The sequence below is a fragment of the Felis catus genome, chromosome A3 (genome assembly GCF_018350175.1).
Source record: "Felis catus isolate Fca126 chromosome A3, F.catus_Fca126_mat1.0, whole genome shotgun sequence".
Taxonomy (NCBI): Eukaryota; Metazoa; Chordata; class Mammalia; order Carnivora; family Felidae; genus Felis; species Felis catus.
The window spans coordinates 119,014,613-119,032,580 of NC_058370.1; the positions used below are offsets into that span (position 1 = coordinate 119,014,613).

At 55.3% G+C, this 17,968-nt stretch overlaps 1 protein-coding gene across 1 annotated transcript; it reads right to left on the reverse strand.

Annotated features, from left to right (window-relative positions):
* Nucleotides 1-2: 2 nt before the first annotated feature.
* SLC35F6 (solute carrier family 35 member F6) lies at nt 3-17,959 on the reverse strand. Its single transcript, XM_011281273.4, has 6 exons — nt 17,746-17,959; nt 8,906-8,978; nt 7,977-8,148; nt 7,504-7,716; nt 6,583-6,693; nt 3-5,029 (listed from the first exon to the last, which is right to left on the reverse strand). Exons 1-6 carry the CDS (start codon nt 17,820-17,822, stop codon nt 4,560-4,562), a joined length of 1,116 nt encoding a protein of 371 aa, XP_011279575.1. The 5' UTR covers nt 17,823-17,959; the 3' UTR covers nt 3-4,559.
* Between the last annotated feature and the right edge of the window lie 9 nt (nt 17,960-17,968).

A 17,968-nucleotide genomic window follows, 5' to 3' on the forward strand; every position in this document is an offset into this window, starting at 1 on the left:
GGTAGTTAGAATAAAGGGAATTTTTATTTTCCACACGTTTTCTTGCATTTCCTCAACGTTCTACAGTTAACACATAATCAGGGGAAAATGTCATTATAAAATCAGTGATTTCATGGAACCCTTGTTCACTGGTGGGAATGTAAAATGCTGCAGCCATAGTGGAAAACAGTATGTTGACTGGCCAAAAAAACTAAATGTGCAATTACCATATGATCCAGCAATTCCACTTCGGGGTATACACTCAAAAGCAGGGACTTGAACAGGTATTGGTACACTAGTGCTCACAGCAATGTTACCCACAACAGCCCCCAAAGTCCAAATAGATGAATAGATAAGCGAAATGTGGTACACACATACAATGGGATATTGTATCCCATACAATGGGGTATTATACAGCCTTAAAAAGGAAACACACGTTACAGCACAAATGAACCTTGAAGGCATTATGTTAAGCAAAGTAAAACAGACACAAAAGGAGAAATATTGTATAATTCCACTTACATGAGTCCACTTTCACGAAATTCATCGAAAGTAGGATGGTGGTTGCCAGGGGCCAGGGGAAAGGAGGAATGGGGAGTTAGTGTTTGATGGGTTATGGAGTTTCAGTTCGGGAAGATGAGGAAGTCTGGAGATGGTGTGATACTGCACAACAATGTGCACGGACTCAGTGCCATTGAACACTTAATAACGCTCAAAATGGTCAGTTTTAGGTTGTGTGTATTTTACCACAATTTTTAAAAGGAGGGACAAAAGGGGGCACCTGATTGGTTCAGTCAGGAGAGTGTGCGACTCTTGATCTTAGGATTGTGAGTTCAGGCCCCACATTGGGCATGGAGCCTACTTAATTAAAAAAAAAGGGTGGGGGGAGGAAAAGGAGCAAAGTAAGGAAGGGGAGAAAAGGGAAGGAGCTGTACCTGGGGATACTCAGTGGGTCCACTGGTGGTGGGGGGAATGGGGTGAACAGCCTGGTCTAGAAGACCCACTCTTTGGTGGTGCCGTATGCGACAGAAGATCCGAGAGCCAAGGGCTCTATAATGTGAGCCCACTCTTTGATTGGCTCTTGTATTCATCCTCTCCACCGTTTCTCTAGTTCAGACTCTAATTATAATCAAATGTTGTTTTACTTGCCTCTACCTTGAGTGATCTTTCCAAACAGCAATTTGGATCATGTCACTGCCTTGCCTAAACTCCCCGTGGTACTCTACGGTCTACAGATTGAGTTCTGATCCCTCAGCAAAGTCTAAAATGCACAGCACCATCTGGGCGCCTGCCCACCTCTCTGACCTTGACTCTGGCCACTTTTAGTGCTGCGTGCTTATTGCCAGGCATGCTGGTCTCCTTACCTACAGTTCTTGAATACATCACTTGCATGTTTCTATGCTTTTTACAAGCTTCTCCTTTCTCCAGGAATACCCGCTCCCTCCAACCCCACCGGCCTGGGAGACTCCCTGCTCCTTCTGTAACACCCAGCTCAAGTGGTACTGCCTCCTCTGTATCTCAAAGGCCTTTTATGCACGTCGTGCTGTGCTGGAATTCTTTCCTTCCACATTCATCTCCTGTTTTCTTTCATGGACCCACAGTCCTTGGAGCACATCAGTTCTCAACACAGTTCAGTAAATTCTGGGATAGTAATCCTTTACTAAAGACTCTCGGACAAGTGTTCCGAATGAAGAAGGGTGATTTATGAACTTTTATAGCTAGGGGAAACTCCTTGCTGACTTTTACGTTTTGAAAGGATGTAGTTAACATAAGGCCAGAAGGGTTCTGAACCAAGGCAACTATGAAACGAGGTCAATCTGTAGAGCAGGTCAGGGAGGTGTACATATTTGGCAATGCTGAGAACCTCTCCTTTTTCTAGGTAGCTAAGGTCTTGAGAGGGTGTCCAAGGTCACCCAGCCAAGGTAGAGGTGGGGCTGAGACACAGCTCTCTGACTTTGGATTCTGCTTCTTTCCTCTATACGAGGTGGCCCTTCGCTCCACTCCTCCTTCTGTCCTCAGCAGGGGTCAGAGCTTCTGACCTCTTTGAATGCTGTTTGCTTGTTAAAGTGGCAGAGACCTTTGGACAAAGTGAAGACAAAACAGAACCACTTGGCTTGGTCCTAAATCTCTGCCTTGTGGGCAGTTTCCTGGAGGAGAGGAGCCTGAGAGCTACTCCAGGTCCCGGATGGCAGTCCTGCAGGAAGCCCCTGCCCCCCCCCCCCCCCCCAGCTCTCCCAGGACCACCCTGCGAGGGGGATGGACTGAGCAGTCCACCACAATGCAGACGCTTAAATTGAACGTCAGTTTGAACCGATGTTTACAGAAGTCTGTTATCAGTCAATTCTGATTTGGGGGTTCAGAACCTTCACACCAAACTTCCACCATTCAGGACCCCCTTACTCCACTGAAAATATTCCCCACAACCCTCCAGCTTCAGTGAGAGTGGTGGTCCTTACCCTCCCACCCACATGACCAGCAAAGCTTCGGGAACTCCCCCTCCAAAGCATCCTTGACAACAGGAGAGAGTGAACCTACTGTCACCATAAAATGTTCTTGAGGCATCTTGCTGTCTTAAAATAGATGGAGATTTTACACTGGCCTCCATGATGGTGAATTTTAATAAAACCTTTCTTCCCCTCTGAGCAAGACCGATGCTCTGTGCTGGGCCTCTGCTGGGACTTCCGTGCCCCTGGCGGACCACCCTGGTGGGCAGCGCAGCCTTACAGGACGCTCCACTGTGTGTTGACACTTTCAGGCACCTTCAATTTATTATCTTATGTAATTTTCATGCTCATTCTGCAAGATGGAGGCTGGTTTTCCTATTTGGGAGATGTGAAGACCCAAGCTCCAGAGGTAAAGTGATTCGCCCCGGTCAGTGGCAGGCCTGATGTTTAACCCTCGCGCTCCTTCCCTCTCATTAAAAAAAAAAAAAAAAAAAAGATAAAAAAAGAGCTTACACTGCTCATTTCCCTTTTGTTTTTAAAAATAAAGCCTAAAACATTCTAAGGCCCCAGTGTTTTGGACAGGGCAGCTGGAGTCCCAGCACACTCACTCTCTGATTACACACTGTTCCCTGCAGAAGCTCGGGGGGCCCCTGGGACTTGGAGCTGCTGATAGGGAGAGTCCCTCCTCACCCAAGAAACCGTAATAACCTGCTGATTCCCACACTGCCTGAAGGCTTTGCTTGTCAAATATCTCTTCCCCCAGAATCTATTTTAAGGAAGGCATTTGGTGTTTTCTTTTATGATGGAGCTGCCCAGAAAAATGGTCTGAGGCTCCAGAAACTGCCACGGAGTGAGGAACTCAGCAGTGAAGGGCTGCTCAGCTCCCTGGGGTCCCCACTGCCAGTCCCCTCCCTTTGTGGTGGGGTTACAGGGAGGACAACAGCACATGAAGCTTCTAACCCAGCCATGGGAAAACTGCCCAGAGAAACCAGCAAGGTGGGTGGGGCTGTAGGTTTGGAATCAGGCAAACCTAGCTTTGGAAAGCTGGCTCCGTGAGGAAGTCACTTAACCCTCTCTGGGCCAGCGGTTTCCTCATCTGCATCCACCTGTCAGGCTGTTATGCAAAAGTTAAGCCTTTAACACATGCCTAGGATACCAGAGTTACTTTAAATGGTGGAGTCCCGGTAAATTCATCGCCCTGGAGGGTAATCGGTGGAGTCAGGTTGCTGGGGGTGGGGCTGAGGTCCATGTGCTCCGGATCCCAGCCTGCTGCCAGATCGGATCACGTGGCTGCACGGCTAGAGTCCACAGCCAGAGAGCCCTTTGCCAAACAACTCACATCTCTGGGCCTCAGTTTTCTCATCTTTAAAAGGGAAGGTGAAGAGATCATAAAAGCTGCTATTAAGGGCTGCCTGGAACTCCCCTCATGATCTCTGCCAGGCAGGGAGGCCTTGAGTGTGTGAGCAAGGACAGCAGGACTGGCGTGGGGAGGAGGCGCCATGGGCAGAGGGACAATTCCCAAGAAGGGGCGGCTATTACTCCTTTCCCACAGAATGGGCCCAGCTGAGTCTGGAAAGCACCGAAGCCACAGCGTCTACACCCGCTGCTTTCTACAGGAGGACGCCGAGGCCCAGAGCAACTAGGTGATGGGCTGAGGGAACTTTTGCTGAGTTTATGGGACAGCCCAGCTAAAACTTAGGTCTCCAGACAGGGTTAGGGAATACCCTACACGTTTTAGAAAATACGGTGCTTAGTTCTGGTTTGAATTTGCTCACTGACCTCTCTTCTTTGGAGAACCACGTTTAGCTTATGGTTCAGGAGGAAATCTTAGGGTTGTTAGCTCCTGCGATCCCACTTCACGATTTAGTGCTAGGGCTGCAGGGGGGGTGGTGGTGCTGGGGGGAGCCTGCCAGGGGTGGGTCACTGCACCCAGGCCTGTGGGGGATGCAGGGGGTGGTGACAGAGGAGGACCTGGGTGTCTGGTGGTCTTCTGTGGCAGCAGCTGCCCCGGGGGTCTGTGGGGAGGGGCAGGGTGAGGCCTTAGGGAAGGGGCGCTGGAGGCTCCCCAGCCCGTGTGGCCTCAGCCTCAGGGTGGACAAGGCGCATCCAGGTAGCAGCAGAGAACCCACAAGAGGCTCAGCTGGCATCGTTGATGGGAGTCCGAGAGCCGCCGAGCAGTCTCTCGTGCTCGCCCTCCTCTGCGGGGGGCCGGCCCCTGGACAGGCGGGCCAGCAGCGGCCGGTGCAGCCCGTTGTAGAGGGCGGTGCCCATCAAGAGGATGAGGAAGCCCAGGATCTGCAGCGGGTGGAAGGCCTCCCAGCCCAGCGCCAGGCTCAGGGCCCAGATGACGATGGTGCGCAGGCTGTCCAGCACCATGCGGGTGGTGGCGCTCAGTTCTTTGGTGACGCTGATGCCCGCGAAGTTGAAGAAGGCGATGCTGCTGATGTTGCCCAGCAGCGCCAGGGCGATGAGCGGTTGTCGGCCCACCTGGCAGAAGGCGTCCAGCGTGTCCTCCAGCGTCCCTCGCGGGTTTCCGCTGAAGGAGCCGGCGGGGATGTAGTACATGGGCACCAGCAGCAGGGAGAGGATCACGAAGCCGAAGAGGCCTGTGGGAGTGGAAGAAGTATGCGGCACTCTCTGCCCACCCCGAGATCCCCAGCTTAGCCCGCCCAGCAGGGGCTCCCCTGGTGTCCCTCCCGCCACCCCTCCCAGCTCCTCCCTCACACCTGCGCCTCCCTGCAGGGCCTGGGGCTGCCTGCTCATCTGGAATTCACAGCGGCCTGCTGAGGGGGCTCTAGCTGCCCTCTTCCGCTTTAATCGTGTTTTCTGTCTGGACCCAGAGTATCGTTACCAGTATATGTGTGCACAGGCACGGATACGCTTGTATGCGCACTTTCACAAACCAACAGCCACCCTCGCAATGTTCTCTGGCTCTTTTAAATTCTATGGTATTCATTTAAAAAAGAATGGCCGCTGCCGCCACTGTACTGCTCTCCCAAGTGTGGAAAAACACCGTTCTCTAATTCAGTGCCATTGGTCTGTGACCAGGAGCTGGATCTGAACGTAAATCAATGCGCTGCTCCATTCAGAAAGTCTTGCAAGGGAGAAAAAAAAATGAGTGGATCCAAACAAACTGCTTGATGATGTGGTTGACTGACTAGTCGATGATCCAGCTGATTAACACTGTGCCAGAAGCCCTCGGCGCCCTGTGGGCCAGGCGCACACAGCTCCCTGACTGGCCCGCAAGCCACACTTGGCTAGGACTGTTCTAATCTGCCCTGCTGGTTTCATACCTTTAAAGCTTATCCGCTTTGGGAGTTACTTTCCTGCTCAGACATCCTTCACGCTTCTAGGTGGCCTAGATGGCTCAGTCAGTGAAGCGTCCGACTCTTGATCTCGGCTCAGAACATCTCATGGTTCGTGAGATGGAGCCCCGCATCGGGCTCTGTGCTGGAAGCACGGAGCCTCCTTGGGATTCTCTCTCTCCCTCTCTCTCTCTGCCCCTCCCCCACTGGCATGTGCATACGCACACTATGTCTAATAAATAAATAAAACACGAAAAAATAAAAACCTTTGGTGGTTCCTCCCTGCCCATCACGGAAAGTCTAATCAACTTCCCGGACGTTCAAGGTTCTCCGGGATAAGACCCTGACCCATTCACTTCCTGATCACTGTCCCAACATCAAACCCATACCTCACCCAACTACTCCTCACTGGTTTCCACATTCATGGCCAGCTCCCCATGCCTTCACTTTGTCTGGTGTTCCCTCCTTCCCACTCCTGTTGCAGCTCAAGTGCCACCTTCCCTGTCCTAAAGACACTCAGATGTGCTTGGCAAGTGACACATCATTTGAGCACAAGTGGCCTGAGCCCAAATGCGCTGTCTGGTCCTTTCTTGCTGGCCAACTCCTCTACAGCGGGGCATGTATCCCCTTCATCCTCCACCTCGGCCCCCCTAGCTCCTGGCTCTGTGCATGGCAGGCGTCAGAGTATCTGTCAACACACACGTGGTGAAGGGAGGGAGGAATGGGGGGGGTCACCCCCTCCCCGTGGACCCTGGCACCTTGCCCCGTGCTCCTGCTTGTGTGTCCCCTCCACGTGCTGCCCTCCGGGGTGTCCCGGCAGCAGCGCCCTGCTCCCAGCCCCTGTGCTCACATACCCTCAGTGCCAACTGCCCGCAGTGGGTGCACATTGTGCCTGTAGACGAACTTCTCCTCTAGCACCATCTGGATGGAGACGATGATCTGGGCCATGATGATCAACAGGTCCCCTGTGGGGGAAGTGAGCCAGGGTGAGACTGGGCTGCACGGGGCTGGGGGGCAGGGATGGAGGATGGCTGTGGAGCCAGAGGCAGGGTGGCAGGCCCGGTGCAGGGTTAGACGGCTCCCACAGGGACACAACCACTCCCACAGCCCCTGCCTTTTGCAGGGCACCATATAGTTTATGATGCAATCATGACAGTCCTATGCCTGGTTTCCTGGTCCCTGAGGGGTGGGGTAGCCCCACAGGGCAGGCACGGTCACCACTCTGGGCCAAGGCTCCAGAACGCCCAGAGGCCTGCCTGGGACTGCGAGTGGCACAACAGGGTGATAAGCAGGTCTTTTGAGAAGCACAAGCCTTTGTGATAGACATTTCTGGTTTAGTCCATCCTCGGAGGACCAGAGGGGTCCCATCATCATAGAAGAGGCTGCAAGGCCTCCTTTCCGGGACGTGGGGATTACTATGATGATGACCTTCAGCACTCACGCCGGGCTGGGTACTTAGTAAATGCTCAAGAGACATCCGTTCCCTTCCTCTCGCAGACCCAGTAGTTTGTGTGTTTATCATGGCACAGACCCTCTCCCTCCTGACCTCCCCTCCTTAGCCACCCCTCTCTCATGCTGCTTGTGCCTCTGTGCACTCTATCCGCCACCTCAAGAGCAGGTGCGTGCCCAAGTCGGCCCGTAGGTCCCCCATGTGCCCTCACCAAGGGCCTGGCATACAGAAGAGCTTGCAAAAGTCTGTTGACGGACTCTGTGCTTGGCTCCCAGGGAGGACAGGACAGGATGGGCAGCCCCTGGGTCCCTGGCCCTTGTCGTACCTGTGATCACTTCGCTGAGCTTGTGCTGATCATCATGCTTGCTCAGAAGGTCAGCCAGGCCGACGACCACCAGGCCCGCGATGGTGGCAAGGATGCCCAGCCACTGGCTCAGCGCCAGCCTCCGCCCCAGGAAGGCCACCGAGAACAGGCCTGTGAATATAATCACTGCTCCCCGCAGCATCTGGAAGCTGGACGCACTGGTCATGTTCAAGGCTAGAAGAGGAGAGACACACAATGTTAGCTCCCAAGGGCCGAGGCTATCTTTTCACTGAGGTGTCTTCAGGGCTGAAGACACACCTTGCACATAGTATGTACTCAGTAAATCTTGTGTGTGTGCGTGTGTGTGTGTGTGTGTGTGTGTGTGTGTGTGTGTGTGTAAGTCTGGGAGTGGGGCAGGAGTGAGATGAACTGGGGTGGGGGTGGCTGTTTCACCAGTGGCCCCGGGCTCTTCTCAGCCTGGCCCAGCTACTCACCCACATACATGATGCTGGTACCCGTCATGTCGCAGAGGGCTGGGGGCAGGAAAAGAAGGGGATTGAAGGGCTGCTGGGGATCCATGCTGCCCTCTGGGTGCCTCGCAGCTCTGCACCGGAGCAAGTAGAAGGCAGCCAGGCAGGAGAACTCTCCCAGGAACATGCCCACTGCCTGCAGGGGACAGAACCCCAGAAGTTTAGAGCTGGAAGGAGAATCACCTTTGACAAAATTTTAACACAGCCTTTCTTCAAACAAAAGCTTATCTATAACTTGATGCGTCCAACAGACAAAAGCAGAGCTACTGTGTGTGAAAGGCCAGACACCGCCTCCTAGGTCTAAGCCCTCAGCTCTAGAAACATCCTGATGGGAACCTTAAGGCTGTGTACAGCTGGTCTGAAAACCATCAGGGTAGGCCAACCTCTGGTCAAGCTCCAGATTGAGAAACAGAGGCTCAGAGAGGGTTAAGAACTTACCTAAGGTCACAGAGCAAGTCTGCTGGCAGAGCTGGGGCTGAAATACTAGCCTCCCGCTTCCCAGCCTAGCAATAAGGTGCTTTCCATTTATGGTGTCTGCTCTATCCCAGAGGAGTCCGGGCTGCCCATGGGTGCAGAGCGGGCTTTGCTCCTGGGGTTGATGTTTTCCAAATGTGTCCTGACTTGGACATGGGAGGGCTGGCCTTACAGCGTCCGGGGCAGGACTGCTCACCAGGACTTACGCAGGCCTTCCAGAGAGGGCTGTGCCCTCTGCCTTCTTCCACCGGCACTCACACCCTGGTGTCTGTTCTGGGGAGGGAGGGAGGGAAGGAGATGGTTCTCCCGGGAGCAGGGGAAGGCGCCACCCTGGGTCAGGAAGCAGCAGGGCCTGGTGGGCACACGTGACCTGAGGCCTGGGTGGTCAGAGGTGGGGAGGCAGGGACGGGGCTAGATACCTGAAGGAAGGGATGCTGGAAGCTGTGTTCCTTGCTCCCTCCGCAGCCCGGGGCCACGAAGTTGTCTGCCCACCTGCAGCGGAGAGAGAGAGAAGGTCAAATCCTCGGGGGCGTGCGGGCTCTGCAAGCCTGGCTCTGGGGCCTGCGGACAAGCTGGCTCCTCTCAGAGCCAAGAGGCCAGACTTAGGGGACTTGGCCCAGCGTGAGACTCCCGCTCGAAGGGGCCGGATTCCACAGCACGAAGTCTTCATCTGGGACCGTGGACAGGAAGCGGGGGCCTAGAAACTTTTAGCCAAAACACAGCATTTCCTCAAACTGGGAACGTAGCCCCGCAGTACCTGTGACTTTGTCACACGCACAAGTCACAGTTACTCTCACCAGCCCATCAGAGTCCTTGCGGATACTGTGAAGTGCCCATTACATCCATCGCTACTACAAAATTACGGCAATTAGACCTACTGCTTATCATTTTGTGTTAAGAAGCATATACACACATATTACTCTATCACAAATAGGATTTTTCAATGTTCTGATAACTTTACTTCAACATAAGTGGCTTTTTCTGTAATCCTATCCTTTATCTGCATGTTTTAAAACAACATTCCAGGCTTTACCAGACTGTCAAAGGGGCCCATGGCACGAAAAATACCAGGCGCCTGTGGTCTACGAGGGCATCTGGGCCCTGGGAAATGACTGTCTGGCAGAGAGCAGCCGGTCACCTTCATATCACCTGAAGGGTCTGGAGGGTCTTTCTAGCACTGACTGTAAAGCAGGTGGCAAGTGTGTGGCTCTAGCAGAGGGCACGCCCAGCCGGCACCCTGGCAGATGGCATAACTGAGTGTGGCGTGCTTTCCCAGCCACCCCAGACACAAGCCCAGGACCCCTCACGGCCCTGTGCCCTGGCAGCCACCGCCAATCATTCTGCACCGTCTGCCGTCCGTGCACTACAGCTCCCGCCCCTGAACTTCGTTTTTGCTGGGCTTTGTCGTGTCCCTGAGGTCTAGTCTAACCTCTTCCATTTGAAAGTCCTTTAGATATTTGGAGGCTTTTCCACCTTCTTTTGAATCTTCTCATCTCCTGCCTAAAGAGCCACAGCTCCTCCTAACCTTTTAGTCCCCTGGCTGCTGACTTCTGGAAGCGTGCAGGTGGGCCCGGGCCCAGAGCTGGGTGATCTGGCTTGGACTGAGCCTGGCAGGAGGGCACCCCCACCCCCCTCATGTTGCATATGCTGCCGTTCGTCGACATGGCTTCAACCGCGTCTGTCATATCACAAGCTGACTCAAGCCAATGCAGACCCAGGGCAATGTCCTGCGGGCCATGGACCTGCTCCTTGTGTAGCACCCCACGCATAGGTGGCGGCTGTCTGTAAACTGCAAGACCCAGGACTTTCTTTTTCTTTTTAAAAAAATTTTTTTTTCAACGTTTATTTATTTTTGGGACAGAGAGAGACAGAGCATGAACGGGGGAGGGGCAGAGAGAGAGGGAGACACAGAATCAGAAACAGGCTCCAGGCTCTGAGCCATCAGCCCAGAGCCCGACGCGGGGCTCGAACTCCCGGACCGCGAGATCGTGACCTGGCTGAAGTCGGACGCTCAACCGACTGCGCCACCCAGGCGCCCCATGGGACTTTTTTTCTTAAATGTCCTTCCTTGCAATGTCTGACAAGAGCAACCACATGGTAGTACCTAGCCCTACTCTGCTGGCTCATTTCTGCAACAAGGCCAAGGTCCCAAAAGGTAAGGGGAGGCTTTTGTTTCCTGTGCCCTCCACAGTGCTACAAGTATGGGCCACTGGTTAGGGCCTGGGTTTGACAAAGATCCTGGCTAGCCCTGGCTTCTCTCTGCCCTGAGTTTGAGGAGGGGACCAGGGAGCTCTTTCCCACAGCCCAGGGCAAGGGCATAAGGCCCGGATGCTGGCAGCATGAAGGGCAGGTAGAGCTCCTGGGCAGCCGTGAGGGCGAGACCACATCCATTCACTGATCTGACCACACCCCAGGGCCAGTGAACAAAACAGGGCCGAGGCAAACTTATCTCGCAGTGAATGAGTGGGAGACCCCGGCACTCCAGAGATGCCAACAGGGGCAGGTAGGAGGGCCTGTGGTTCTTGGGAATGGTGAGGGTCAGAGGAGAGCTGAAGGGTGGGAGTTCTGACAGGACTGGTTGGAAATGTAGGGAGAAATCTGGGTCAGGGGACCAGGCTGTGAGCAGTACCAATGTGGCAAAGAAAGCCCCCACTACAGAAACCACCAGCTCTCTGAGGTCTCACTTCTGTCCGATTCGCGGCAAGTTCGGGCTCTTGGATCCCCGGGCAGGAAGGACTACTCTCACTCTGGGAGGACCTGGGGGTGAGGCACCCAAGTGTAACAGAGGAGATGCGAGGAGTAAAGAGGTTAGGCTTTACCAAGGTGTATAGCCAACTGCCCCAGGTCAAGTCAGAGATGGAAATTCCTGGAGCTGGAGCCAGGGCTCTGCCAGGAGGAATGAGGGAGGTCCTGCCAAGTCCGTGAAGGTCAGCCAGAAGCTCAGGGCGAGGGCATGCGTGCAAGCCCCTTCCTCATCATGGTACTACACCCAGCATACATGGTAGGCTCACGAAGTGCCCCCCCCCCGCCTCGATCTAGGGGTAGAGCCATCTCCCGGGACTCCCCCCTGGGTGACTGCCTATGCAGCTTCTAGCAACGACAACTCACATGTCTCACTGTGTGTTCCAGAGTCACTATCACTTAAGAGAGTGGGAGCTCGGCATCCAGCAACTTCTCTATCTCTGGACCCCCAGCTCCTGGCACATGACTATACGGAAGCTCCAACATTTTGTGGTCGGATAAATGGGACTGCCAGACTCCACCTAGCAAACAGGCAGGTACTACAGTCCAGAGGCAACGTCCTCTGGGTCCTAATTGCCCACTTGGGTGAGGTGCCACCTGCTGGTGGGGCCGGCCGGGCTTGTCCCCAGGGGTGGGCAGCGAGCGCAGAGCCGGCTGTAAGGCAGATGCTGAGCTCCCTCTCCTGCCCCGAAGGCCTTCTTTGCTTTCCCCAAGGGGTGGGTCTGCCTCAACAAGTTGGGGCTGGCAGTGTTCCCAGCTTGGGAAATGGAGTCCTCTTGTATCTGAAGGCTCAGAGCAGGCTTGCAGCCCAAGGGATTGGGTGTCAGGACCGGCGGCCCTGCCCAGCCTCTCTGCAGGCAGGGAAGAGTACGGACCTGCAGGCACTTAGGCCTGGAGTCAGGCTTCTCGTCCTGGTCCTGAGACAGGCTTCAGCTCACTGTGTCGGCACAGGTGGACCTCAGACAGCACAGAACAAGAGACCAAAACCAGCTCCAGTTCGTGGGGGGATGACAGCAATGGCCCCCAGGGTGGGGTTGTTGTTTGCAAAACGCTTCACTACATGTTTTTAGGAAGGTACAAGTCACTGAGCACCGACTTCGTGCCAGGCCTGTGCCGAGCACTTCACGTACTTCATTTTCCAGGCGGGGACTTGCGGGCTTGGGGTGGAGGGGTGGAGGGGTGGAGGGGTGGAGGGAGCCGGGCTCAGACTCACACAGTTAACAAAGGGCCGAGTCTAGTGCCAAACCCAACTGCTCACATGCTTTCCGAAGAGGCGGCAGGATATGTGGAAAGCTCACGACTTTTGAGCCTCATAGGTAGGACAAGTGAATAGGTTTCTCATTTATAAAATAGGGATGATGATGCCAATACTGATGAACTGTCAAAAGCAATAAATAATAGGAGATATGTAAGAGGTGGCCCATGGCGGGTAGTCAATGAAAGTCCTTTTCTGCCCCTTCTCCCTCTTTCCCCTCCAGTGAGCAGGAGTCTCATCCCTCGTGTCGGGTCAACATTGCCTGCTCTGCTCCAGCCCTAAAGCTGGAGCATTCTCTGTGACCCACCCTGCTGGCTGAAGCAGGGGTGGCTGGAGGGGCCACAGGGCCAACAAGTGCCGATACAGGAGAAGAAACGCAACCATCATCTCAGGAAGCACCTCATTTGACAAAGAACCCGGGGACCAGAGAGGGCTGGCTTGAGGGACATGGGGCTCCTCGGGTGCAGAGGAAAGGCCAGCACCCAGGGGCCTCCTCCTCCAGTTCTGTGCTCCTCCCTCAGCACCTGAATTTCTCCCATCACCTTCTTATTCCAGATTCTTCCCACTCCCCTTGCTGAAGTGGAGAGAGGTCAGCTCTGCAGATGGGCCCTCTCTTCTCTCTAGATACTGTACCCTAAGGGAAAGCCATGGCCTCATGGGCAGGAGGCCTGTGGGACCCCGCAAGGGTCTGGCTCACGCTACGTGAGTAGATGCCTTCTGTTGGCGGAGACTGGTTTCTTTTAGATGGGGTCTTGGCAGGCCGGTGGAGGGGGCGGTGTGGGCTCCCCGTGCTGGGGGTGAATCACTCTGGCATGGCCAAACTCAAAGCTCAGCATTCTGAGAAGCGTGCACAACCACGTGAGGGCAGGGGGTGCGGACAGACTGAGGATGTGGCTGATGGAGCTCCCTCGGACTGACCGGTTGTGCGTCCCATCCCCCTCACAATCTCTGCCACTTCCTCTGGCGCCCCCGGCTTGTCAAGCCTGGTGAGTCAGCTTCTTTCTCCTGCCTGGGATCTTTGGAAGGGCCACAGAGCTTCTCCACTCTCTGGGTGTCACAGCGGTTGGTAATAAACAGTCACGAGCCCTCTCATCTAAGTATTGCAAAATCTTCCTCAGTGGATCCCTTGTTTCTGGGTGGAAGGTGGGGAAATGACGCCCATTTTACGGATGAACCTGAGGCTTGGGGAGGCCCCATGACTCACCTAATCCCATAGCTTCCAAGCCTTGCAACTCTTTCCACTCTACATACGGCCCTCCTGAGGCTGGCAAAGGAACCCTCTGAAGCAATTATCCAATGCCAGCTCGTGGGATTTAAGGGTAGGGACAGCCACCAAGGCAAAAGTTAGAGCTGGCACAGAAAGGCCACATACAAGTCCTTCCCTAATAGAGGCCCGGTGGTTCCAGGCCTCCTGCCACCTTCCTGGCAGGGTTCCTGCACCAGGGGCCTGACTTTGGAGGGGAAGTCACCCCCCCCCTCCGCCCCCCACCGGCCCCTCCCGGGCCGGGTGAGCTTCCCAGTCTGCGGCGGTTTAGGTGGCGATCTGAGCCTTACTTAGTGAGTGTCTACGTGACACTGGCTCTTCCCATGCAGCCCCCCAGCGGGATTCAGGAAAAGGGGGCTCTGAAAGGGACAGGACCCCACAGGCAGGCTCTGGTTCAGGCAGACAGCCCTAAGCAGTGCTGAGCGGGGGAAACGTTTGGTCTGCAGGAGACACATCAGCAGAAGGTCCCGGGGGGGGGGGGTGGCGAGGGCAGCCAAGAAAGGAGAAGCAGCTACTTCACCAGGAGGGGCCCTCTGCCAAGGCCCGGGGACAGGGCCACGGGGCCAACCTGATGGGCGGCTTTCCCTCCTGTGGGTATGTGCCCCCTGCTCCGGCCAGGGCAGGCCTGTCTCCTGCAGCCTCCCCAAACCTGCCGAGCAGGCAGTGGCCCCCTCCAGGGGAGAGCTGCCCTGTGGTCCCAGGACAGCAGGTGGCATGTGCTCAGCCACTTCCGTCTCTACTATGTTTAGTCTCCCCTGGATGCCGGGGACAGAAACGTGCTCCTTTTAACAGGCCGAGGAACCGAAAGAGGCTACTGGAGATGCGACGTGGGAACCGAGAGCAGCCCCTGGCTCCAGGGGGGAAATAAGCAGGGTAACAGCAGGAGCCCCCGGGCTGGGACGCAGGCCTGCTGCCCAGTCCCGGAGGTCGGGCACTCTGGTGGCAGGGAGGGGAGCTGCCACTTGTGGGATCACAACTCCCAAGGGTCACGCTTGGCTGCTCTTGCCTGCGGAGATACGAGAGGAGATCCCCAAGGAAGAGCGGCTTTGGGGTTCTGCAGCTGTGGAAGGACTGGGCTAAAATGCGGAGACCCAGGATGGGGCGCCTGGGTGGCTCAGTCGGTTAAGCAGCCGACTTCGGCTCAGGTCATGATCTCGCGGTCCGTGGGTTCAAGCCCCGCGTCGGGCTCTGCGCTGACAGCTCAAAGCCTTAAGCCTGTTTCAGATTCTGTGTCTCCCTCTTTCTCAGACCCTCCCCTGTTCTGCTCTCTCTCTCTGTCTCAAAAATAAATAAAAAAAAAATGTTAAAAAAAAATGCGGAGACCCAGGTTCTGGTGCCCACTCTGACACCAGTCAGCTGGGCCACAAAAAGAACCTTCTCATAGGACCCTGACCACAGATCGTGGGGATGAGAATGGGTGATTTCTACGTTTCAAACAACTTGAAATGCCCTGAAAAATGAATAGAGAAGTCTCTAGCCTCATCCCATATTGACGATGAAGAGCCCGGATTCTTGAGCCAGATCACTTTGGTTCAATTATCAACTCTGCCATTTGACAGCTGACTTGAACTTGGGCAAGCAATTCCACCTTTCCAAACCTCAGGATCCTCATCCGGGGACAACGAGCGTATCTCCTTCACAGGCTGGTTACAAGAATTCATTAAACTAACACGTGAAAGGTGGCCGCAGGAGGACCGGGCACGGGATGCTCTCTGGATAGCAGTTGCTTAGTTAGCACTGGCTGTGGTCACATTCTAGCCAGTCTGTCCCTGTCAGAAACTGCAGGTCAGAGTGTGAGTTCAAATTGCTAATTCCCATCAGGATGTACATAGCTGCTCTCTCACATTTTCTCTCTGAGGGTGTCCTTCTCACAGTCTGGCCTTAGAACAATGTTTGGGGCCCAATTCTGGTGGTCCATCTGAGGTAGGGAGGCTCCTGAGAGACCCCACATCAGGTGACAGGATCAAAGGCTGGGTCCTCACATGGGAGTCTCTTTCCTGTCTCTGAGGCAGCCTCCAAGGGCAAGGCCTCCTGGGGCCAAGGATTCCCCTGGCCTCCTACCTGACCAGGAAGGAGCTGAGTTAGCACAGTTTACCCCAGTAGTAACTGGCAGTCTCAACTCTCCTTGGGGACAGAAGCCCTGGCAGACCCACGGCCACTCTGGAAGCACTTGGCTAAGGCCTTAGCTAGCACGACAGATGGGCAGACAGACAACTTGGCCGCTGTGTTCAGATCCTGAGAATGGGAGCTCTCATGTTGAGTCACCTTTACAGTTAAGGGCTCAGCAAAAGCAGTGACCTTCAGGAGGCCACAGGGCCCAAGAGACCAGCTCAAGGCACAGACACAGCCGGCCATAACCCAACCAGAGACAGTGGGGTTCACCCAGAGCTTTACTTCCTTTGGAGAAGGGAGGACATTGTGGTTGCCAGGCTGTATATTCTAACCCCTTCACCTCTGATTCTAACCGTCTCAAGCTTTCTTTTGGTTGCTTCAGCCTCCTTCCCTGAGTCCAGACAGTGCCTTATACCCTGTAGGTACCTTATACATGTCTGATCAACTGAACAGGATGCTCTCTTCCAAACTCTCCTCTGGAACATGTCTCATATCACTGATGGAGTGTGCTAGGAACAAACACCTCAAAAATGGATAGGAGATGACTGCCCCCCTCCCCCAGCCCTCAGGGGGCCTGGAACACAGCCCAGAGGGTGACTGGCATGCCTCCCCCTTGCTGTGGAGACTGGCAGGGCCCAGCTGGAAGTGAGGTCTGGCTGGGAGAGGGCCACTGTCCACTGTTCTCCACGTGCACCTTGGAATCGGTTCAGAGAGAGGCCAGGATCTGGGTACTGGAGGCTCTGAGATGGTAAACAGAGGGGGCAGGAGAGCCCTGTCTTGAGGCAGGGGCAGAGCAAGAGACAAAGCACTGCCCAGACAAGGGGCTGCCTCCAGGGTCTCCTGTGCACTACAGAGAGGAGGCCGTGCTCAACCCCTCAGTCTCATGACAGCCCTGGGTCCTCAAGCCCTAACCTCCTCGGGACTATTACCTCTGTCCCACAAGCACCTCACCCTCATGCATCAGAGCTGAACTGCCCACCTGCCTTCCCTGTCTGGGTTAATGACACTTGTATTCTCGCAGGCAGAAACCCTGGACTGGTCATTGTCTCTCCATTCTGTGGGTCAGGGTTTATGGCTTCATTCTGTACCTGGTCTCTCCCACCTGTCCCTTCCTTTCCTACCTCCCTCATCTGTTATGTAGCAGGCTTGGAGTGGTATTCCCTGCACCAAACTACTCTTCATCTTGACCATCAGGTTCATCATACCATTTGTAACCTGTCACTTTCTGCTCAAAAGCCCTTCTTTGATTGTGGGATTAAGATGCAGCCTGGGCATTTGGGGCTGGTTACAATACTCTTCGATGTGACCTTGCTCTTGCCTGCCTCGACGTCCAGCCACATGTAGATATCCCACCGAAATTTCAAGGCCCAGCTGTCACCTCTCCTCCGTGAGAAGCCCACGGGGCACCCCTTCTCTGTCGCCTCCACGCTCACAGGTTACTCGGCCTGCATGGGTTCTACCGCAGCCCTGTGCACAAGTGTGGGAGTGCCCCTTCACCCCACCTCTGCCACCTCTGCCTACAGCTCTTGGAGAGCCTGCCTCCGACCCCAGCGTTGGGCTCCAACCCTCCCGTTTAAAGACGAGGAAACTGAGGCACGGAGACGGAAGGTGACTCGCCGGGATCAAACACTCAGCGATCAAATGAGCCGGGGCTTGGATCCTCCAGCTGGCGACCCGGCCTCTGTCCATATTTCCCCGGGCCTCGCGCCCCTTAGGGGCCCCCCAAATCGCTTGAACCGACCGGAGAAACTAGGCGAGCGGGTGAAGCCGGGAAAGGAGAGCCGAGGAAGGGGAGGGCGAGGAAGGTGCGCGGGGTCGCTGGCGCCCTCGCGGGCCGCGGCAGGTCCGGCTGAGCCCCCTCCCCTTCCAGCCAGGCCCGGACTCACTTGGCCGAGAGCGTGTTGATGGAGCCGGTGACGAGCATGAGCCCGGCCAGGAACAGCTGGTATTTGGTCCAGGCCATGGCGGCGAATGCAGGGAGCGAGAAACTGCAGGGACCCCCGGGACCTCCGCGCTCGCTCCAGGTGGCAGCTCCCGACCCCGTCACCAGGGGGTCTCGGGAGCGAGCGCTTCCGGGCCGGGCGTCACGTGACCAGTCCAGGTCCCGCC

Excerpts from the sequence above, each read along its gene's own strand:
- SLC35F6 (XM_011281273.4), bottom strand. The coding sequence starts at position 17,822 with ATGGCCTGGACCAAATACCAGCTGTTCCTGGCCGGGCTCATGCTCGTC. Across the intron at positions 8,979-17,745 it reads ATCAACACGCTCTCGGCCAA|GTGGGCAGACAACTTCGTGG; the intron begins GTGAGTCCGGGC and ends TCTCCGCTGCAG. Across the intron at positions 5,030-6,582 it reads GCGGGCAGTTGGCACTGAGG|GCCTCTTCGGCTTCGTGATC; the intron begins GTATGTGAGCAC and ends CCACTCCCACAG.